Source organism: Leopardus geoffroyi, chromosome B3 (genome assembly GCF_018350155.1).
Source record: "Leopardus geoffroyi isolate Oge1 chromosome B3, O.geoffroyi_Oge1_pat1.0, whole genome shotgun sequence".
Classification (NCBI taxonomy): Eukaryota; Metazoa; Chordata; class Mammalia; order Carnivora; family Felidae; genus Leopardus; species Leopardus geoffroyi.
In genome coordinates this window covers 40,490,337-40,514,055 of record NC_059337.1, presented here as the reverse complement: position 1 = coordinate 40,514,055, position 23,719 = coordinate 40,490,337, and the positions used below count along the sequence as shown (strand labels likewise).

Genomic DNA, 23,719 nt, shown 5'->3' with positions numbered 1-23,719 from the left:
TAGATAATAGTGATATTAAATAATAACCATGATAACTGGCACTTCTCTAGCATTCCCTCTATGTTAATATCAGAAAAACAAATACCTACAAAGTAGGTATGATTATCACCATTCCAAAGAAATTGAGACAGAGAGATTAAGTAACTTGCCCAAGGTCATAGAGGTGTTGGAAGAGCCAGGATTTGGACTGAGGCAGCTGGACTGGAGTTGGGCAGCCACTGGGCAGGGACAGGGTGGGAGGGAAGAAGCTAGAAAGGAAGAAAACAGGAGGGCATATAGCCCTGCAATATGGAATTTAAGGACAGGAAGTAGCGTGCCCCTTTCAGCCAGCTGGAGGAGCTACCCCAAAAACGGCAGAGGCACCTCTGCTTATTAACTTGATATACTATCTCTGGTTCCCAACCTCTGCCTCACCATTGTCACGGCCAAGCATCTTGGAGCAGACGGGGTAGAACCCTCTCCACCTCATCTTGATTGCCCTCTCATTTTACAGATGAGGACACACACAGAGGCCCAAAGGTGAAGTCACTTGCAAAAGATCAGGTAGCGAAATGGTTGCATAGCTAGGATCGGAGCAAAGCGCCCAGCAAGGCCTCATAGGGCTGCTGCAGTGAAACTCCCTGCGTGGCCAGGAGCACTACTGCCAGCCTCCTGCACTCCACCAGGTCACGGAGGATGAGGACAGTCTCCGGGGCTCACCCGCTCTTTGCCCACCACAGAACCTGGTTTGTGGTAAATACCCAATCATTTCCCTCTGGGGAATGATCTTTACCACCTTCCTATCCCCTATCAATTTTCTAGCTGCCTGTGGTGCACAGCTGGGGAACAGTGCCAAATTTAACCACACTTCTGCCCTCAGTACAATCTAAAGCGGCCATGGCCAAGGGGACCTCCCCTGATGGGGGAAAACAGCTTGCTAGGGTAGTAGGTGGGGAGTCTGTACCTTCCACCTCAGAACTGAGTAGATCCAGATGTTACTAAGCCCTTCAGAGGACCTGACATAGACACACACTGAGCCCCCCGCCTTGGGCAGAGCACCCAAGTCCTCCCACCTTGGCTTCTGGTTCCTGTGAACTCTCTCTTCCTGGCTTCTTATATCCTGTTCTTCCTCGTGCCCCACTGCCTTGGTAAGGCGACCTCCATCAACAGCAAAGCTCGCCCGGCCAGGTCGCTCTTCCCAAGGCTCAGCTCTTGCTCACTCTACTGATCACAGGCCAAAGTGGGCTTGCCATCACTCCTCAGCCCCCTTGTGCTGCCTGGTGGCACTTTGTCCATACACCTGGCAGTGCCTCCTGTCACTGCACCAGGGAGGGCCAGAACGGACCGTGGCTCACTGGCCTCGGGCACCTGGTATGGCACTCAGTGAGTGGCCCAGCACTAACCTCCCCAACTCTCCCCTAGAAGTGCTCATTCCCTCTTTCCCGCCATCCCTGCACAGGTTCACCATGGAGAGTGTCTAGGCTTCATGAAAACAAGCACTAACACTCACTGAGCACTCCATACTCCAGGTGTGGGGGGGCCTGTGGTGCCGGCCCTTCACAGGTGTTAACATCTCATTCTCTCAACAACCCTGACGCAGATAATATTGTGCTCATTCTTCTAGATAGTAAAAAAGTCAGGAATTTTTAAGTGCTTTCTGAAGTTTGTAAAGACCAGAGAGGCAGAGGCAGGCGGCCCGGCTCCACAGAGCACACTCGGGTTGGGATCTGATTTGTGGCTGTCACCACAGGCAGAACGCAGTATGGCACCCGCCTGCACATGTTCAGTGGGTGGTGGGACCATGGCTGGGTCTCTCTCACACTCACATTCTGCCTCAGATCCCCGATGTGGCCTCACAGCTAATCCTCTCCCTCTCCTCTGTCTGATCCGAAGCCCTAAAGAGAATGTCGTGGGAGATGGCAGTTCTGCAGCTCTAGAGGCATGAGTGGCCCTGTGGCCATTCAGGAACAAAGTCTGGCCAGCTTAGAGCCTCCTTCATCCTCTCCCCGCCTCTCCCCCAGAGGGGCTTACCTGAGCATGTAGGGCGGCAGCGGCAGCAGCAGTGGCAGCTGGGTAGGTGAATGCAGCGTGTGAGATGGCTGGGGTCAGCTCTGTGGTGTACAGAGGGTAGGGGGCCCAGGCCTCTGGGGATGCGGGGATCAGAGCAGCCCCCATAAGGTCATCTACAATGGGAGACAACAGCCCCCATTGTCAGAACACTGGTCTCCCCTTCCACTACTATTCCAAACAGAGAAGGGGACCTATCACTACAGTTGAAGCATAAGCTCCCTACTCAGGCCAGACTTCCCTCAAGGACCGAAAGACCGGGGGAAAAAAAGCCATGTTAACTTGGCCTGGCATGGTGAGCATCCTATCTGCTTTAAGAAGCCCTCAGATGAGGGGCGCCTGGGTGGCTCAGTCGGTTAAGCGTCCGACTTCAGCTCAGGCCATGATCTCACGGTTCATGAGTTTGAGCCCTGCATTAGGCTCTGTGCTGACAGCTAGGAGCCTGGGGCCTGCTTCAGATTGTGTGTCTCCCTCTCTCCCTGCCCCTCCCCAGCTCATGCTCTGTCTCTGTCTCTCTCTCGAAAATAAACAAACATTAAGAAAATAATAAATAAAAAATAACTCACGCTCTTTAAAAAAAAAAAAAGAAAAAGAAGAAGCCCTTAGATGGGCTTCTGCCCATCTCAACCAAGAAAAATCAGAGAAGGCTTCAGAGAAGTTGGGCAATGCTGACAGCTCAGGAGCTCAGTCTGTCCGGAGCCTAGCAAAGGCTACAAGGGGAGGAAGGAAGCATGGAACCCGCAGAGACAGGTGGCTGTGGATACAAGAAGCCTCCTGGAAAGGACTGACTCCCTCGAGAATCTCAACAACTTCCCTCTGTATGCAACTGCACTCAGGCCCCTTGCCTGGGGCAAGTAAAAGGACAGCAGACAATAGCTGGACAGCAGATGATGGCTCTGAGCACCACTCACAGGGGTCCCGTGCAATGAAGTGTGCTCCTAGGGCGGGGTGAGCGTTGGTAGGATTTGGTGTAGCCATTAGCTTGTTCTTGGCCATCTTGGTGTTGGCTTTGGCAAACTCTAGCCTCAGGGTCTGCGGGTTCTCAGGATCAAAGCGAATACCCTACAAGAGAAGAGAAGGGAAGAGAAGGGAAGGGAAGGAAAGGAAGGAAAAGACTTTACTTTGTAGGACTCAGACAGTCTGTCCACTGCAACAGGTACAGAAGGGCCCCAGAAACGATCTTGCCTAAAAGACTCACCCATGCAGGTGCCAAGACAGACGACACACTGCTTGGACCTTGTGAGTAGTGGCGTTTGATAGACAAAGCAGCTGTGGACTTTGCCCCAGATGTTGGGGGATTAAGGTATATCTGTAGGCCCTTTTTAGTGGCATGGAGTGGGGGAAAGTTTGTAAAAGATAGAACAGGAATACTTGTTGTCTAGAGGTCTGTGGGTCAGAGAAAGCCTTGTCTACTCACATTCAATGCATTCTTGGCTGCTTCTGCTCCTGCTCGGCTGTCAAAGATCACAAAACCAACAGGCTAGTAGGAGAAAGAGAGAACATCCTCATATCTCTCCCAACATTCCATTTTCCCCTCAAAAATAAAACAAAGCAAAAACAAAAAACAAAAACAACTTCTTGCCTATATCCTATGTTCAGCTAGAACAGTAGAAGTTTCTCATGCACCCAAAGTCTCCCATCCAGGTACTATATTGTGGGAAATGATTCCAATACAGCTTTATCCCACTGCATTAAACATCACCCTCTTGGTAAATCTTTTTTTTTAATGCATGCAAGTAATTAAGTTCCAGTGTTTTCGCCAGCATGAAAGGGGGCACCAATGTATTAAGGACATGGGAAGACCCCAGGTTTGGTAAAGGGGCAACAGGTTGAAAGCTTCTCAAAAACCAGAGAGGGAGGACCTGAAGCTGACTGGTAAGGAGAGGGGACCTGTGGAGGTCGCTCTTTCATCAGTTCAGAACAGAAACACGATGAGAAAGAGCAGGTCTCAGCTGCCAAACGCCTCGAGATGAGGAAAAGGTAGCAGGCTCAGGTCCAAGCTCAGTAGTCGGTCTGGGCTGGGAGGAAAAAAAAAAACTTTGGAGAGAAATTACCTGTCTCGATGTGAGTTTGATCAGGGACCCTTCATACCCCTGCAGAGAGAGGTGGTTATCACAGGGAAGGTCAGAAGCCTGTTGTGCTAGCCCAGCCACCCATGACGTCAGCCCCCCTTTCTCCACCAGTGCTTGCCTGCATCATTCTCACACCACTCCCACCACGTGTCCACCACCCTGACCTCCACCAGTGTTGAGCGCCCTCTGCCCTTGTGTTCTGCATCACATGGTGTAGCACACGATGTGGGCATCATGTGGTAGCGTTCATCATTTCGTGTGTAAATTCCCACTTGCTCCGCTAACTTGTAATGTGGAAGCACAGACCCCACCTTCTTAAAGTTTTCTCAAAACTTGAACTGAAAAGACTACACTGAATCTCAAAGATTCCTTATATGGCAAAGCCTACTGAGATTCTCTCTTGTTTCCACTTTGCAGATGAGGAATGAGAGGCTCAGAAGGGCTAAGCAATTGACGAAAGCAACATGTGAATTAACACAACCAGGACAGAGAGCTGGGTCTGCGATCAGTTTCTGACACACTGCCCTCTGCCTTCCTGCTGCCCAATCCAGGTCGGATTCACTCCTGATGCTTCTCCTCCATCCTAGGCTCTGCCTGTGGGTGGCTGGGTCCAGACTCACCTTGAACGGCCTGAAGAGCAGGTAGAGTTCTCTGGGTTTAATGTCCACAGGGAGGCCACTGACGAATAGTGTTCGGACCTGGTGACAGAGACCACAGTAGACAGGGATGATAGCTCTTCCTCCAGGAAGGAACTAAAATCCTTCCAGAGTTTAAGGAGGAAATCTGTATTTCCTGGGCTTCCTTTGGAGGCCAAGGCAAATGAACACTCAGAGTTTCATAGTACTTAACTTTTCAGAGCCCTTTCTGTACCCTTTCCTTTCTCTACATTCATCCTGCAGTTGACTCAACAAGCACCTGCTAAGCACCTCTGTACACAGACTGAGCTAAAGAGCTGTAAGAGGGGAGAGCCCTGTGTCATAAGCACACAGATCAAGGATCCTTTTTCAGATCAAGGATTCCTGAGACTTGAAGAAAGCTATGGTGTCTTACCCCCAAGAATACACAAGTCAAAACATATATATTTTTCAGAAGATACAAATGGACCCCAGATTGAGAGTCTCTGCCTAGTCTAGAGAAGAGGCAAGGATGTAAATGGATAGTAAGCCCTATACCACACTACACCTGGAGTGATTTCAACAGAAGGCCTGGCGTGTTCACATCCACCTCCTAGTGCTTTCTACGCTAGATGTAAGCTCTTCGATGGCAGGGAATATGTTGTATGTTTGCCTCTATGCCCAGGTCTTAGCATGGTGCTGTATTAAATGTTTACTGAATAAGAGACCTGGTTAAGGAGTCAGAGATGGAACAATTATGCTGGGTTTTGAAGAATGAGTACAATCTTACCGGCTTCAAGTGAGGCAGATGGTGCTATAAGTTATGAGCCTTGCCATCAACATGGTTACAAGCTGATGGGAAAGCCAAAGCTAGACACCAGGTGTCCATCCTGTGACTCCAACCAAACCCGACCTCCTGAACTGTGGGTGAGGTCCCTAAGAGGGTTGGCAGGCACTCTAAGTTATTACTGCTAGTTAAATGCTGCTGGCACCAGATGCTCAACTAGCAAGGCCAGATCAGCCAATAATTATAACAGGGAGGGAGGATTTCCCATCGTTTAGATCCCTTAGAAATATATATTAAAACTGTAGCTAAGTTGTGAAAAATCCAAATGAATAGAGCTTCCCTATACACTTGACACCCGATTTCGAGTCTCTTTTTTGAAAAAATTTTTAAAATGTTTGTTTATTTATTTAAAGAGAGCAAGCCGGGAAGGGGCAGGGAGAGAGAGGGTAGAGAGACAATCCCAAGCAGGGTTTGTACTGTCAGCACAGAGCCCGACAAGGGACTGGAACTCACGAACCCGAGATCATGACCTGAGCCAAAATCCCGGGAGGTCATGCCCTGAGCCGAAATCAAGAGTCAGACACTTAACGGACTGAGCCACCCAGGCGCCCCTCAAGTCTCATTTCATACCACCAAGCAAACCAAGCATAGATCTTCTGAACTCACCCCTGCCAGTATAAGAAAAAGCTCATGCGCCTCAGCCTGCCTCCCTGCCCTGTGGCCTTTCTTGATACCATTTAGATGCCCTACCTACAATGGGCCACATTCCCTTCTTCAGAGGCACCAAAAAACTTGCTCCATATTCCAGTGATGGCCTGCCAAACCCACACGACAGCCTTTTCAAAGTCAGTGGCTTGAATCAGGAGCCTGGGCAGCTAGGCAAAGCTACACCCAATGCAGGCAGGCAGGCAGGCCGACAGGCACAGACACCCCCACCACTCTACCTCTGCCCAGTCAACACACAGATCTGAACAACAGAGCCAGGAATGGCAAAGGCAACCACCCCAACCAGTGTCACTAGCCCCACCCACACAAGAATGAGCCCAGCACGTGGCTAATAAAGAATGGATGAGGACAAGCTTCTTCTCTTGCGTGGGTTTTTGCCAAGAAGCATACCAAGCAGGATCCTTTGCCATTTAGGATGCATCTTCCCCCTTTGGTCATGCCTTTCCCTCACCAGACACGCCTCTGCTTCCAGGCCTGGGGTGAAGATTCTGCACATTTCATAGGCCTTGGCAGCTCGCATTGCTGTATACACAGTTCTCGAGCATGGCCCTGTTGCCAGAAGCACCTGGGAAAAACTGGACAGCCTGAGCTCCAGGGTAGCGTAAACCCAGCTCCTGGGCTCCAGAGAGCAACAGTCCTCTACACCCCTGCCCTTTGATGAAAGAACCTTTAATTTACACGCATACCACCAAACAGAAGTGACTTATTTGGGTCATGCAGCAAACCCAGGTCTCCTGACTACTCATCCAGGCTGCTTTTGGGTGCCAGAACATGGGCACTCAGCCCACCCCCCGAAGATGGACTCAAAGAGCGCAAGCCAGCCAGGGCCCTGCTGGAAGAACCTGGATCAGTACTACTCCCTCCTCCCCGAGACGTGGCTTTGGTCAAAGATGTGGAGCCAGAGCCGCCCCACAGAAACCTCTGCCTCAGTTCTCCCCAGGGGCCACCCATTTCACCCAGGCTAATTTTAAACCCTTCCTCAAATGGCTCCTTTCTGACCAGACCTCCCCAGAGGCCCCCTTAAATAGCAAGTTCTCAGCACAAAATTTCCTGCACGGGCTGGGGGTGGGGTTGAGGGTGAGTATAGGGGAGCTTTCCCTCATTCCCAGTTAGGATCCTTGTTTCCAACCTTCCTGCTGGGCCAGATGACCTTTTTCCTCTGCCTCCATGTTTTAGGTTCTCAAGTGTCCAAAATGCTACAATGCAGAGCTACCACCCTGTCCCTGGCCACCTCTCAGGGAATAAGCTGAGGTCAGGCAGTTATGGATTAGGTGGGAGGTCCCTTTCTGCCAGGTCACAGGAAGCCTAACCTGAATACTCTTCTTGGTTCTCACTTGACCTTGGTTGCCCTGGAAGATGATGTGCCCTCTGCCTATCCCCTTGTGCAAACAGGGAAACTAAGGCCCAGATAGGGAGCATGCAGCTTAGGAGCTGAGCTGGATAAGATCCAGGGACCCTGACTTAGTCATCTATGCCATCAGCAATCCACCTTGCTGTGGGGACAGAAAGAATGGTACCCGGGTGGCCTCGCTGGCCCCATGGGTGGGTAAAGAACTGCCACTGTTCATTCAGTAGCCAGTCCCTTCCCCAGGCACTTGTTTAGGATGCCAGCTGGAGTAATGGGGGAAGAATAAGAAGAAGCCGGCAAACCAGAGGTGGCAGGATGTATAACCTTAGCAGGCTGGTCAACTACATGTGGAGAGGACAAGAGGTTGCAGAGCCCACCCTCCCTCCCGCTCCCAACCCCATCAGGTCCTGCCCCAGCCCCAGCCCCAACTATTCCAGGCCCCAGACAAGCACCCACACAGGCCTGCCTCAGGCAGCTGCTTGTGCTGCCCCTCGGCACTCCCCTTCCCCTTCCTCACTCCTTTTTCTTTCTTTCTTTTTTTTTTAAGTTTATTTATTTACTTTGAGAGAGAGAGAGAGAGAGAAAATCCCAAGCAAGCTCCACGCTGTCAGCATGGAGCCCGACTCGGGGCTCGAACTCATGAAACCACAAGATCATGACCTGAGCTGAAATCAAGAGTCAGATGCTTAACAGATGCTTAACCGACTGAGCCACCCAGGCACCCCTCCCCTTCCACATTCCTTAACTAAAGGGCACTCATCTTGTGAATTCCTCTATTTCTTCACTCCCCTTTCCTTCCTCAGAAGTCCTATGGGGACAGGACCCCCTGCCTTACATCGTTCCCACAATCTGAACTTACTCCCTCCACCTGGACTGTATAAAACCCCAGAGACAGGAGCCAAATCTTAAAACTTTCCTATCAACCAAGGTACCTAGAGTCAGGCCCCAGCACTTGAGATGCCCCCCATCTCTATGCACCTCAGCCCCCCAAAGGAGAAATTCCCAGCCATAGACAGATGTGGCCCAGCAGGGCAAGGTGACACCACACATGGGGAAGAGAACAGGCTTCAGCTGGGTACACCAGAGTCTGTACCCTAGCTTTACGCTTGACTTAGGGAAGTGGTTTCACCTCTCCAAATCTCAGTTTCTTCATCTGTACAATGCAGATACCATCTACCTCCAGGATAAAGAGCTCACTTTATCCCTGGCATGTAGGAGAGGCTCAACAAAATACTCGTTCCCTTAGGGCTCCTGTAATCACAGCATTCACCTGCACAAAAACCTCCCTATCAGGTACCATGAGCCATTTATTTATAAGGTTGCCTAGTGGGTCTGGATTGGATCCAAGTCAGTCTGGAGCTGGGAATGCAGATGAGTCAACCTTAGGTAGTCACTGGATTCTTTAGTGTTCCTTCCTCTTCCCCAGGGAGGGAATGACCAAGGTGGAAGGCACCATGGAGACCAGCTAGTTCAACATCCTCATTTTGCAGATGAGAAAACTGAGTTTCAGAATAGGAAGGTGACAGAATAAGCTGATGGCACACTCAGGATTCTTTAGGGGACAGTAGGGACAGAGACACACAGTTACTTCTCCAAAGCCTTACGACTCCTGTGTCCCAGGCTGGCACTGGAGATCACTCCTTCCATGCCACTTGCTGGAGCCAGTCTCATGGCCATAAGGTGCAACATTCAGGAAAGAGTTTGGGTACAGACAAGGATTCAGGCACCAGTTGCCTACTGATGCCAAGATAGAAAGATTAATCAAAGAACACACGGCCTGCCTACTCCACACGTTTAGTACAAGAATTCAACACACACACACACACACACACACACACACACACACACACACACACACAAATGTGCTCAAGTATTTGAAGAAAACATAAGGGGTGGTTCACACAATCCCAGGCTGCTAGAAGGCACCAAACTTGTTTACCTGGGCCCTTCTCCTTCCATACACTTAACTCTTTCTCCAGAAGTGTCCAGACAACCCAAAGGGTTATACCCCACTCCCATCCTGAAACATGGAAAGCACTGCAATCCTTTTAAAACGGTCATCTTTAGGGGCACCTGGATGGCTCAGTTGGTTAAGCGTCTGACTTTGGCTCAGGTCATATCTCCCATGTCGGGCTCTGTGCTGACAGCTGGGAGGCTGGAGCCTGCTTCAGATTCTGTGTCTCCCTCTCTCTCTGCTCCTCCCCCACTCACACTCTGCCTCTCTCTCTCTCGCAAAAATAAACATTATTAACAAACAAACAAACAAACAAATACTCATCTTTATGGCAAGTACCAGCAGACAGGGCTGGACCATAGTCACATCCTTAGCACAGGTGGAAGGTATGTCTGGAACAGTGTAGAGAAGATATTAGGGGAGAAATGGAAACAGTATGGAGAATCTTTAGAAGTCAGTGAAAGGGGCGCCTGGGTGGCTCAGTCGGTTAAGTGTCCGACTTCGGCTCAGGTCATGATCTCACGGTCCGTGAGTTCGAGCCCCACGTCGGGCTCTGTGCTGACAGCTCAGAGTCTGGAGCCTGTTTCGGATTCTGTGTCTCCCTCTCTCTCTGATCCTCCCCTGTTCATGCTCTGTCTCTGTCTCAAAAATAAATAAACGTTAAAAAAAAAAAAAAAAAAGTCAGTGAAAGAAGAAACATGCTGAGGAACAGCTTTTCTGGTGGAACCTGCTGGAAGCACCAGATTCAACATGGATTAAAGAACTGGTTAGAGAGATGTGCCCATACAGGTCACTGCAGACATGGCCATGCAGCCTTCATGATGGTCAGCAACAGACTCACCCACACTATAGATCCCAGCTAGCATCAGGTTTGCCTAGAGGAACCAAATGGCCTTTGGCACAACTGTGTCCCCCATCGAGTAGGTTTTGGGGACTGGGCTACTCTTCCTTTAGGCAAGTCCTGCTGCCTGTTCTTCCCCCAAGTTGCTGGGAGTGAGGGGGTTGGGGAGGTCTAGCCCCATCTGCTAAGTCCACACCACAGGCTATCACCGGTGGACAGACTTCCTGGGGTTGTCTAGGTCTTTGCTGTGTCTTCTTGGGCCCTTTCCCACTAGCTAGTGCTGGACCATATATAGTGCCATGGAGGTGGGGGGCACTGCTCACCTCTTCCACAGGAGGCCCCTGAGCTCGCTCCCAGTGCTCCAGGGGAGAGGAAGAGAGGGCAGGACCTGGGGAACTTCCCTCACCCCCAGAATTACTCTTGAGGTCCCTGTGGAGGGAATGTTCCCTAGAAGAAGCCTCTCAACTCACTTTCTAACCCCAGCGTGATAGAGCACCCAGGCTCCCCAGACTCCCTGGCTCTTCTCCTCGGGCCTTATACTGGAAATCTCTTTCTCCCTCTGTAGTCCTCCCCAGCCCAGAGTAAGATCACCTTCTAAAGAAAAGTAGGAAGAAGGACTCTGACAAACTCATTCTTATCTGTGTGTCTGTTGTTTTTCCTTTAGACAAACTGACATTTGTTTATAGATGTTCAGAAAAATGAAATCAAAAAGAAGGCTTTAAGAGCAAGGTGACAGTGACACCCACTGTATCAGCCTTATATATTTTTAACATTTACTTTATTTTAAAAAGTTATGGTTTCTGAGAAAGACAGAAAGAGACAGAGAGAGAGAGAGAGAACGTTAGTGGAGGAGAGACCGAGAGAGAGGGAGAGAGAAATCCCAAGCAGGCTCTGTGCTGTCGGCATAGAACCTAATGTGGGGCTCTCACTCATGAACTGTGAGATCATGACCTGAGTGGAGGAAACCAGTAGTCAGATGCTTAAATGACTGAGCCACCCAGACACCCCTTATTTATTTTATTTTAGAAAGAGAGTGCAAGCAGAGGAGGGGCAGATGAGAGGGGAGAGGGGAGAGGGGAGAGGGGAGGGGGAGGGGGGAGGGGGGAGGAGAGAGGGAGAGAGAGAGAAGAGAAGACATGAGAAGAGAAGAGAAGAATCTTAAGCAGGCTCCACATCCAGTGCGAAGTCCAATGTGGGCCTCAATCTCATGACTATGAGATCATGACCCAAGCCGAAATCAAGAGTTGGATGCTTAACTGACTGAGACACCCAGGCACCCCAGCATCAGCGTTACAGCACAAGTTCAGGCTTCTGTGGGAAAGGTTTCTAGGCAGGACTCATCCTCTATCAGCCCTGGTGGACATCTCTCCTGGTCCTTAACACTCATACAGGTAGACCTGTCATTCAGTGCCCCCAAGCCAGGCCAGCTCTCTAGTCAGTGGCTGCTCAGGGGGCTCCCTCCTCCCCAGGGCACACAGGGGACCCAGCTCACCTAGAGGTCCTGCAAGAATTACAGGAAGGGGGCTGCTGGGCTGCTGGGAGAAGGGGGTGGGTAACCTACACAGAGGAAAGCAGCCAAAAGCTTCCATGTGGCACGAGACTGGGGCGGCAGTCAGTGGGGGCCCTCCTCCAATAAAAGAGGACCCTGCGCTCAGACTGGGGCCTGGCCACTCTGCCCTCACAAGTGTGTGCCCTCTTCTGCAATGGGAGGGACAGTCCTGATGCCAAGGCCCTGTAGCTCCAACTCGCCCCAACTTTTTGACACAAGACTCCCTTCACACTGAGCATTAAACATACAACTTCACAGTTAAGGGCGGCAGCAGGGTATTGTGACTGAGAGGACAGGTCCATAAGCACCAGACTTTGTTATGAGACAGAAAGGGTAAACACTGCTTTCAAAAACAGTGGAATGCTAATAGATATTAAACCCTCTTATCCTTTAACTCTGAAAGACAAGCACAGCCTTCTTCAAAACCCCAGACTTAATCATCGCCAAGACCACACCCTGGACTTCAGGGACCACCCAGCCAGAGGACAGACTTTTCTCCACAAAGGATGCTGAGCTAGGAAAACAGTTGGGCCACCCCCCCCCCACCTTTCCCCACCCCCAAATAAACACTATAGGCTCACTAGGAACACTCTGCCCTAGAAGACAGACTCCTGCTTTCCAGGCAAATCCCTGCCTCACGGGGCTGGGACACAGGAAGGACATGATTGGGAAAACTTGACTCTGGGCAATAGATATATCCTACCAAAGAGATAAAAATGACACTTGAAAATGGATTCTTTGCAGGGGCGCCTGGGTGGCGCAGTCGGTTAAGCGTCCGACTTCAGCCAGGTCACGATCTCGCGGTCCGGGAGTTCGAGCCCCGCGTCGGGCTCTGGGCTGATGGCTCGAGCCTGGAGCCTGTTTCCGATTCTGTGTCTCCCTCTCTCTCTGCCCCTTCCCCGTTCATGCTCTGTCTCTCTCTGTCCCAAAAATAAATAAACGTTGAAAAAAAAAATTAAAAAAAAAAAAAAAAAAGAAAATGGATTCTTTGCAGCAATCCTTTAGTATCTCTGAAAGTTGGAATTCAATCTGGAAAGGAAAAACTACTTCAATTGTCCATTCCATCAAATAGTTCAAGTGATGGGCTCACTTTGAATCCCCCCACCTACTCGAGGCTTAGTGTGAGCTCTGGTGTCATCTGGATGGAAAACACCACTTAGGGAAGGGAGTGGGGGGAGAAGGGAAATCCAAAAAGGGAAAAACAAGCCTCTCATAAGCCACTCCCACATCCTTCCCTGACTCCCAGCCCTCTGAAGCAACTGAAATGCAGAATATTTGAGCTGTAAGAAACCTTATTTTTAGATAAGGTAAACCAACACCCAGGGGTCCAGTGAGTTGCTCGTGGTCACTGAGCATGTCAGAAGCAGCCCCAGGGTCCCCAGGTGCTCGTGAGTCAATGCTCCTTTGCAGACCTTAACCTTACACACCAACTTACTCAGACCCCAGTCAGGTCAGCCTTGGGCTCCTTGAAAATAAGTGGCCTTGGGGCACCTGGGTGGCTCAGTCATGATCTCACGGTTTGAGTTCAAGCCCCGCGTCGGGCTCTGTGCTGACAGCTCGGAGCCTGGAGCCTGCTTCAGATTCTGTGTCTCCCTCTCTCTCTGCCCTTCCCCCACACATGCTCTGTCTCTGTCTCAGAAATAAATAAACATTAAAAAAACATTTTTTTTTAATATATAAAAGAAAATTAGTGGCCTTTAGGCTCTGACCTAAGGGGCCAGAAACAGCCCCTTGCAGAAGGTTGATTCAGGGCGGGGGGTTTGGGGTATGCTACTGGATGATGCCATGGTTAGTTGTCAACAGCATTAAGTACAGGGAGGTGAAAGGGAAGACACAGCCAATTCCCAGCAGCTAAGTGGGAGCAGCCTTGTGTCCCACTCACTTGGAGGCAGGGGCCGGAACAGGGCCACACACATGCCTCAGACAGGGCAGTTGGGTGCATGTGGCCCCAGGAAGCCCCAAGTCCAAACGGAAGCCCAGGCCACCCCATCCTGACCAAGGGAGTTTTTGAGATGCAGCCTGCGTTACATACAGTTTATGGCTCTCCTGATACAAAGATGCTAAAGGTCCTTTCTAAGCTTGCACCAACCACCATCACACCCAGCTCTGCTCTGTCTTCTCCAAGGGGAAGAAACCCCATTGAGAATCAAGAAACTCGACTCTTGCTCAGCAAGAACCTGTTGATCAGACATGGAAACAAAACAACCATCAGGAAACCTGGGTAGAAGTCCTAGCCTGACCACCAGCAGGCAGGTGGCTTTGTGGCCTTCCTCTGCTGCCTCAACTGTACAGGAAGGGTGCACTAGCCTCAGGGCCCTTCACATTCCACCTCGTAAGATACCGAGGAAGTAGGAAAAGGTGACTGAATCGCAGTATGAGACTTGGGCATTGTCCTCCTCCATCTGCTCGGAGCTGAAGCGCTTCCCTTCTGCCCACAAGAAGGCAAAGTGGTGAAAAGGGAATAGAGAACAAAAGGGTGACAGAGCAGAAAGTCAGCAGCCAGGTCCTGGGCCAAGGTGGGCTTGGAGGTTTGGGAGGGGTCTCTGCCAGGGCAATGTTGGGGTTGCCAAAAAGAAACCTCAGAGCAGTCTCCCACATATACCCCCCTGCCCAGAGATCTCAGAGGCCAGGGTTTTTTTCTTTTGTGCATGTGTAGAGAGGGCAGGGTGGGGGATGGGTTCTGCCCAGGTCTCAGGCTTAAGCTTGGCACCAGCAGGTCGCTCTTACCCCTCCCGGGGAAAGAAGTCCCTCTGAGTGGGGCCACTTGACGAGAGGTGGATGGAATGTGGTGACATGGCCCGCAGACGCAGGACTTATAAGGGCTGAACAAGGACACAGGGAAAAAGAGCAAACAGATACAGCCAGACATTGGATGTGAATCGAGACACACGTTCCCAGAACCCCAGTGCTTCCCATGCTCCTTCCGAGGAGCTCTGGGCTGCTCAGCTCCCAGACTAGGACGCTTCCCAGCTTCTAGCCTCCCTCCACATAGGACACCTCCAATGCCACTAGTCTGACCTGGTGTGAAGTCCCAGGCTTAGGATCTGTTCCACAGCGTTTTGCCTGCCCCTGCTAATTCCAGCCCCAAATCAAAGGGTGTGGCTCTCAGGACCCATTCTGGGCAGCACTTTGCGGTTTCCAGGTCTTTCATACCTACCATCTGGCACGTGAGCCCGGCAATCCTTTGATGTAACAGGCAAAAAAGTACTGGCCCATTTTACAGATGAAGAGCCAGCTCAGGGATTAGGTGTCTGGCCAGCCAGTGGCAGAGCCAGCAGTAAAATCCAGGTTGTCTGGGAACCTGAGGCACTTCCCCTATAGCCTGCAGTGTGTACTAGAGTCCAGACTGTGTGTGTACAAGAATCAAGGGAACCAAGTTGGGATGGTAAGAAGTTCTCTAAAGGGTGGGACAGGGCTGGGTATGTAGAGAGTGTTAAATAAAATGGCTTCAGACCTAATGCTCCAAGCTACTTCTAGCCTCAGGAACAAAAGGCATAAACATCTTGGGAACACACCTGGTCAAAAGTCTGTTGTGAGTACCGGCCTACACCTCATTTACAGGGAACCAGATCTAACCGTGTGACCTGCACCGTGCAGACTCAGTGGCATGGCTGGGTGACTGCTTTCCATTTGGTTCCAGACAGTGCCAGGGGCCACGGTTTTCAGAGACCACTCAAGTGGCAGGCTCACAGGGCCCCCAGCATGGAGGCCTGCTGGGCAAGGCTTCCTTCCCTTCTATGCCATCCACCTCCCCATCCCTCCTGGGGCTGTGGGGTCAGCCAGCGCAGATCCATCGCTTGCCCCAGTGCCTGGTAAGGGCTGCAGTTGTCCTCACTGAAACACACCAACCCATGCATCAAAGAGTTGGCCTGGGGGAATCTTACACCCCTTCCCCAGCTCTGAAATCAACACCTCCAACCCTTAAACCACCTTAAGGTATTCCACTGTGAACATAGCACTGAGCCTACCACACCTGTATACTACCTGAAGGAAGCAGATGAAGCCTGAGAAGGGATGTTTCCTAACATAATGCTACGCTGTTCAGGAATGGAAGCTGCTTCAAGGGCCTGTATTCTGGTTTGGAGCTCCTCAGTCACAAACATCCCAAGCTGTGCCTGGATATGGCCACAACCATACATCAAGAATGAGGACCAGTCTGGGCAGAAGTTCTTCACACAGCCTTCATTTCAACAAACATTCTCAAAAAAGGGCCTTAGATCCTGTTCCAGTAACCTCTCCTGACCACCTCCCCCCACTCCACCGATAAAAGCCCAAACCCACTTGGGGAAGAAGTTGGCTAACCACAAAAGGGAACTAGGTACTCCAGACACTCATCCCATGGCCTGGTCCAGGTCAGGTTCTGTCCTTTCTCCCTGAGAGTCCCAGGCCTGTTCACAATTAAACAGGCAGCCTTGATGACTTCTGACAGCCAAGAGCCTCTGCTCAGTCAGCCGTAAATGACTAAAGGCCATGGCAGATAGACCTACACAGACCCTGCCACTACACACAGCCCTTGCTATACCCCAGAGGCCCCCAGCACAGATGGATCCACCAGTGGACTCTTCATGAAGGGAGGACCCCACCTGTCAGCCTTGGCACATCTCAGAGGTAACCATATTTTTTCCATCCAAGGATAGGATGGGGAAGCAGCGGAAAGAGGGAAGCCATGTTGTCCCTGGGCAGGGAGTAGATGGGGTTCTGGCATACAGAGCTTTGTGGACTATCTATAGTTCTGGCCTCACAGCAGCATGGTTTCTGAAGTCTAGTGATGGGCTCTGCCCCACTGCCTCATGGCTTTGCCAGGAGTGTGAGGACCCCTCTAAGGCAGCCATGGTCAGGGAATGGCAGAGAAACTAATACGGCAGCAGATGTCAGTGCTACCCAAAACCAATGGCCCAGCAGAGGCTGGGGGCCATTGGGTGGTACCAGAACCTAGCACTCTAGCTCAGCTCTGGGTAACCAGAGGTTGGAGGCCATGGAGCAGGAATCCAGCCCCCAGGCCAGGTGGGATGGACACCTATATCTCTCAGGACTGTCTGGAGCCCCATTGGGATAAATGGGTTAGAGACCATGAGAGCAAAAAGCGAGGCACCCGCACTTCATGTCTTGACTCCACTCTGAGTACTCACCAGACCCTCTCTGGAGATGAGAAGAAGAAGAAATCATTATGTCCAAATGTTCAATGGATTTAGAAGCTGGTTCCTCCTGGGATAAGCTAGCCAGGCTGCCCATGAGCAGGGAAGGAGGAGAGGAGGAGACCCAACGGAATGACCCACCCCCACAAAAATGACAGGCAGCTGCTTTAGAGTGGGTACTGTTTCCTATTTAAGATGTCCAAAGCATCAGGGTACCAGGGCAAGGTGGTGGGGTGGGGGAAGGAATGAAAGCAGTAAGCCCCTGCACAGGCAACAAGGGGTTGTATTGCCTGTAGGGAATTGAACAATAATAAAATTGACTTGATCTCGTTTTATTATCACCCTGCACTGGCAATTCTAAATCCTGTCGGTGATAAAGATGCTCCTTCTACAAGGGTTGCCAGCTCCCATCACCCAGTCTTCAGATACCTATCCCAGCCCAAAGGGAACTAATCTGGAACAGCAGGACCCAGAGCTCAGGCCTCAAAAACTTTAGTTGCAGGATCTTTTTTCCCCCTATCCCCCAAACTCACCAAAACCCTAATATAAAACAAAACAGCAGATATAGTGAGTGTGTGGTTCAGAGCAAACTCTGGGTTCAAATCCCAACTTACCTACGAACTACATAAAAGTTATTTAACCTGTCTCAGATTCCTCATTTATAAAACAGTAATGACAATAATTCACAGTGCTGTTATTGTGCAAGTTCAAGGAGGTAAAAGGGTGAATTACTTCAGGTAATACCTGACTCAAACACTGTGTATGGGCTTACTACTAATCAGACAGCGTCTCTATTAGGTTATTTGAATAGAGAAGACACATGCACAACAACCCCCAGGGAGGAAGGCAGCCCAGCCTATAGCATCTGCCTGGATCTACCTGCTGGGACTCTGTGTCCAGGTAAATGCCCAGAAGTATAGACTCCTCCCTACCTTCATACCAAAAAAGAGCTTGCAGATACAGCATCAAGATGCCCCAGATTTTGTCAAATGTTTTTAATGGCAGAGAAAAGAGGAAGTGGCTGAGTCATATGCTGGGCCCCAGAATTCCTTCACCTTCATCTAGAGTGCAGAGACCTCTAGAGGACACACGGTGGACCCAGGGGTGTCCTGCCTGCAAGGAGCCACAATGGCCTAGATCCACTGGATGTTGTGAACAAGCAAAGATGGGAGTGGGAGGGCAGTAAGGGGCCAAGACCCTCCAGTGAAACTGTAGCCCCTTTGGCTGCCATTAATGCCTGCCTCTCTACAGTTTACCATTAGGCTGGCAAAAAAACTTCAACTCTTAGAAACTTGAACTCCACCCACCCAAGATTCCAAATACTACTTTCCTTAGCAGCCCCCCCACAATGAATAATTACTGTAACTTAGTATTACCTTGTACTATGAAATTAAAGTCTCCATTTTCAAAATAGACTGTTTTCAAACCACATGTACCCCTCCCCAGAAACATTGTAACTCTCTAGCCATCCCTAAAGAATCACTAAGACAAGCTTGGGTCTGGGATTCTACAGCCTCACAGGCAAGCCTGTCCTGGGCTGTCTGACCTCACCTTCTGGAGTTCTAGCACCAGCTATGACCCGCCTGGGTTAAGGTAGAGGCTCTAGACTGAAAGGGACACTCAGCTCTTCCCCTGAAGACCCTCTCCTTAATTCCTCACTGCCCTCCTTAGCTTTCAAAGGGTAGCAGAGCTTCTAACACCTCTCCTTTCCAAGTGACAGAAAATGCCAATTTTCCCAACCATGCATGATCTCAGGCACTTCACAATGTGGCCCCCACTACTGCTGAAAGCTAGCAAACTCCTGGAAGTCATGTGGCTCCACAATCCACCTCTCACTTTTACACATGCTATTCCCTCTTCTTGGAATGCCTTCTGACCAGCACAAGTCTAAGAACCTCCTACTGAGCTACATCTCAGGGAGGGCTCACTTCTACCTTCTCAGTGGTACCACTGCATCACTTGGTGATATCCCCTCATTTCACCACATCCCATTCCCTCCTGGAAAGTCCTTCTCACCTTCCAATCTGTGATCTTTCACCTGGAATCCTGACCCCTGGTCCAGAAAAGGAACCTAATGCCTGTGATAGAGACAAAGCCCCAGTGGGTAGGGTGGCCAAGCAGGAGGAGTCAAGCCCATGCAAAGGAGCTTAAAATGAGGAGCCCCACTGATACCCCTTCTGGAACCACGAAAACATACCCCTTTCTCCAGAAACCTAACACCTTTAGAAATGAGTAGGGGGAGTAGGACTCTTTGGTTCTCTAGGCTTGCTTTACCTAATCTCCAACAGCCAGCCTGGGTTAGTCATGAAAGTAAACTAGTACTGCTAACAGTTTCCCCAGATGGTGGCTCCTGGGGGATGCAGAAATGACTGCCTAGGGGACATCGAAGCTAAAGGAAGGAATCCAGTTCCAGCTCAAACCAGCAATTCAAGATGGAACCTCAGTAGGAGAGATCTTGGCCCAGAGGGCTAATGAGGGGAGGGGGCTCATCCTTGCAATTACCTGGCCAGAGCAGACACTGGGCTCCAGGAGATTCCCAGAGCCTTTAGTTTTAGACTTCTATTAAACACAGGGCTATGCCCCTCCATCAGCACACGGCAGCACTAGTGCTATAACCCATCTCTACCCGCAAGGAGAAGTTAACAGGGATTCCACTTCTTGAAGATCCTGCCCTCTCTCTCAGAACAGGCACTTAGAAAAAAAGTGACCAATACTTCAAATGCTTTAAGACTTTTAGCTTGGCCACATGGTTCACCCTTCCCACTTCAAAGGGGTAAGTCTGAGGGTCAGCACAACCTCTTGGGTAAACTCCCTGTTGAAGTCAACCCTCTAGCATTAGCGGTATTCTGGGTCCTTGCCCAGCTTCACAGGAGATGGCTTCCCTCTCCCAGTTTCAACCCCCAGGAGGCCAAGCAGCGATCTGCTCCCCCCCCCCCGCCCCCACAACACCAGCAACCCTGTCACCCTCCCCCCAACTCTCAGGCGAGATTCTGAACAACCAGGTGGCGTCAGGATGGGGTTAAGGTTCTCATCAGTGCCACGGGCCTGTCAGCATGTCAAGGTCCAAGGAGGACAGGGCCTTCAGGAGGCAAAACCACCCCACCGCTCTGGAGCCCACACAAAACTAGCGGACAAATGTCAGGCCCTCCCTTTCCACCCTTCAGAGTCAAGAGTTATATATTCCCCCACCCTCCCTCCCTCCCTAAAAAGTGAGATCTAGACCTAGATTCTCAAGATGCCATGCCATTGGTGGACTAGGGTTGGCAGCAGGCCTCTGAATTACTAAGAGTGGGAGCTGGTGGTGTGACCCTCCCACCATCCCTCCCACAGTGAGGAGCCCAGCCCAGCAGTGGGCCACTGCCGCCATTCTGCACCAAACCCAGAGCACGGTCAGCCGGCACCACCGCCACTACATTGGAGGGCGGTGAGGGAGGTCAGCGACACCAGCCTCCACCAGGGGATCTGCGGTTTCTCCCCCAGACCAAGGGGAAGGGAGCTCAGGGTGGATAACTGGCCCTTGGTTTCCTGGGCAAGAGCTTGCCAGGGCGCGGCAGGAAGGGTCTCCTAGCCTTGGAGTGACACAGCAGAGGCCAGAGGCCCCTGGAGAGAGATGCAAAGCCTGTCGTCCCCTTTCCGCATCAGTTTTTGTCTCTGTCCGCCCAGCTCTTGGTCTCCATTCGCCACCCTCAGCCTTAAGGCTTCTATTCACCACCTCATCATCACCCCTGCCACACACCCTCCCCGATTTCGCCATCCCATTAACCACACAGCTGCTGCTGATTCCACGAAGCCAAGCCGCCTCACACTCACTCCCTCCTCATACTTAGCACATGTCCGGTGGACAAGATAATGTCGCCTTTCCTTGCAGAATCCCACCCAGGCCAGCTCTGGGGTCCTGGATTGCCTGCTGGGGCAGAACCGGGGTGGAGGGGGGTGGCGGGGGGGGGGGGGAGGGAGAACCGGGAACGAAGTATCTTTAGGCATCTCTTTCTCAACTCTAATTAACTGCCCCGCTGACCTCTTTGCCAAAGCCCGTCCACCTCCCGTGACTACAGCTCAGCTACAGTGAACCAAGGTGCCGGGCAGCCGTCCCGGGCCTCCAAGGTCACCGGGAGGGGTCAGGGTGGAAAGTGCAAGAGGGTGAGGGTGCCGCCCGCCCGTGGTGCTAATCCCGCTCAGTTCCTTCCAGCAAAGGCGGGAGTCCCAGCAGTACCGGAGGAGCTCCTCGGGTAGCGGCCCGGGCCAAGAGTGGAGAACGAGGGACGCGCGGGCAGCAGGCGTGGGGCAGACGCCGAGCCGCTCGCCCACCACGGGACGCACGGACGGCGGCCGGCGCGCGGCCCGCCCCGAGCCCGGGAGGGCGGGGAGACAATGCCCGCCCGGCGGGGCAGTCCAGGCCGCGCGCCCCCGCCCGCCGGACACGGGCTGCTCCTCCCCGACCGAAGGGCAGCGGCGGGAAAGAGCCCCGAGCGATTGCCAGACCGGCCCCGCGCGGGGCGGGAGGCCCCGCGCGCCCTCTCCCCCGCCCACCTCCGCGTGCACTTCACCCCAAGTCCCGGGGCCGCAGACCCACCTCTTCCTCCAGAGTGCCACCGGAGCCCGAGCCCGTGCCCGTGCCCGTGCTGGTGCTGTGCTCGCCGTCCGGCTTCAGGTTGCTCATGGTGCGGGGGGTGGGGTGGGGGTGGCGAGGGGAAGGGAACGCTGAGGGCGAGCGCGGCGCCCGGCCCCGGCGAGGAGGTGGGAAGGGGCGCGGTGAGCGGTGCGCTCCGGGAGTGCGGGGCGGAGTGGCGGTGGGGGGCGCACGGGGCGGTGAGAGGGGCAGCCGCCGCGTCAGGCTGGGGTCACATCAAGTTTGGCGGGTGCGGGATGTGGGGAGGGGGTGCGGCGGGGGAGGCACTGGGAACGGGAGCCGAGCCCGAGCGGCCGCCGCCTCCGCCTTTTCACTGCGACCGGCGAGTGCGCCCGCGGCGGCGGCGGCGGCGGCGGGGGGCGGGCGCCGGGGGAGGGGGCGGGCGCCGGGCGGTGGCGGGGGGCGGGGGCCGGAACCGGCCTCAGCTGGGGCCCGGCCAGCCCCCTCCCCCGCCCTCCCCGCGGTCTCCGGGGGAACGCGCAGCCAATCCCCGCCGCCCACTGCGGGCTCGCCCCGGCCGGGGCCGCGGCGCGCCAGCCTCCGGCGGGGCTTTTCCCCTCTCTCCCGCGGCTTCTCTCCCTCGGTCTCCTTTCCCCCTTTCCCTTCTGCACGACAAGTTTTTAAACTTTGATGAACTCGCCCAGTGAACTTTCTTAAAGGGTCCGCTCGCACCGTGCAGTCCCAGCCCGCGGGAGGTGGAGCTGCGTGCGAGGCACCCGCGCCCCCGTGTCCCTAGCCCGCCGCCACCCGGCGGCCCCACGAGAGCGGCGCCCGCGCCCGAATCGGGTCTCCTGGGTCGTCAGCTTCAGGAAGGAGACCTTGGACCATGATTTGGGGTTATGGGGTGTTCGGCGCTCTCATTTCACTCCCATATCCAGCCTCCCAGTCCCAGTCCACATTCCTGCCTTCCCCGAACGCAGAGCTGTTGGGGGCCGGGTTCTAAAGACTATGGCCGTCGGGGGCCCGACACCTGGGCTTTGGCCCTGACTGGCTGCTGTTTTGCTGCGTGACCTTGAGGAAATCACTTCCCCTCTCTGGCGTCAGGCTTCCAGCCCAGAGGGTGGGACTTAGATCAAACTCCCTTCCCGCTCCCAGTCACTGAATAGAACTCTGGGCGGGGAGATGAGTCTTTGGAACCCAAATAGTTATTAGCCCAGGGAAGGGGGGGGGGGGGGTACCTCGAAGGATCTAGAAGATTCCATTCGCCTTCCTGCCCCCAACCCCCAACCCCGCCTTTGGGTCCTCGCCTCCCTCTGCTTAAATACCGCCTCCCCACACACACCTTTTCTCCTCCTATTCAGAGCCCCAGGGCGGGGGTGGGGGGAGGGTAGGGAAGAGCAACCTAAGGGCATGGCGGGATGGTGGTGACACCCCTCTGCGGGTCCGGAGCTCGCGGTCTCCCGGCTGGTTTGCCTCCGACTTGAAAACCCACGCAGACTGGGCCAGACCCTGCCGTCACCTTGTAAAAACCCTTGTTCCCCTCCGGTCGCACTGGCACTGCCCTCCGTGTCGGCCCCGCCTAGGAACTCGACCCCCGACCTGGGGGATCCTGTCCAGAGGCTGTTTGGACCTGGGAAGACACTGCGGGGTGTTAGGGGACTCCTGTGTGACCCCGGCCGAGACCAGGCGTCTGTGGGTGTGATTCTGACTTTCCTTGCAAACCAGGTAATGGCACCTGTGTTTTGAGATTGGAAGTGATGTGCAGTGTGGGTGAAGTGAGAGAAGCTGTGTTTGCAGTCGTCAACTAGTTAGGACCCCGACCGTAAACAAGTGACTCAACCCTTCTGAGCCTCAGTGTGCCCACCTCTAAATAGGGCTGGCTCTACCATACGGGAGTGTGAAAGTATACAATGTTCCTGTGACGTGTCCCCCCCACAAATTATAATTTCCTTCCTAATCTGCCATTTCACAGATGGAAGCCTGAATGGAAGCCTAAATGGAAACCTAAATGGAAGCCTAAAAAATAGGAGATATCTTTCCCAGTGACACATTCCTTTAATAAATTGTTGAACACCTA

At 52.7% G+C, this 23,719-nt stretch overlaps 1 protein-coding gene and 1 long non-coding RNA gene across 4 annotated transcripts in view; one reads left to right on the top strand and one right to left on the bottom strand.

The window, feature by feature from the left end:
• The window catches only part of RBPMS2 (RNA binding protein, mRNA processing factor 2), a 27,768-nt gene extending 5,701 nt beyond the window's left edge, over positions 1–22,067 (bottom strand). For 2 of the 3 annotated variants that reach the window (XR_006704053.1, XM_045447911.1), the window contains exons 1-6: positions 21,646–22,067; positions 4,739–4,816; positions 4,101–4,139; positions 3,464–3,526; positions 2,958–3,108; positions 2,011–2,162 (exon numbers count right to left, since the gene is read on the bottom strand). Coding sequence is in view for 2 of the 3 variants with exons in the window: in XM_045447911.1 (XP_045303867.1) it covers positions 2,011–2,162; positions 2,958–3,108; positions 3,464–3,526; positions 4,101–4,139; positions 4,739–4,816; positions 21,646–21,732 (570 nt within the window). In the remaining variant the exon portion in view is untranslated. The remainder of the gene's footprint in view (positions 1–2,010; positions 2,163–2,957; positions 3,109–3,463; positions 3,527–4,100; positions 4,140–4,738; positions 4,817–21,645) is intronic. The other variant, XM_045447910.1, reaches the window with a different exon arrangement.
• Positions 21,610–23,719, top strand: LOC123581865. The gene is made up of 2 exons (XR_006704054.1): positions 21,610–21,723; positions 23,615–23,719. It is a non-coding gene; the product is annotated as an uncharacterized LOC123581865 (long non-coding RNA).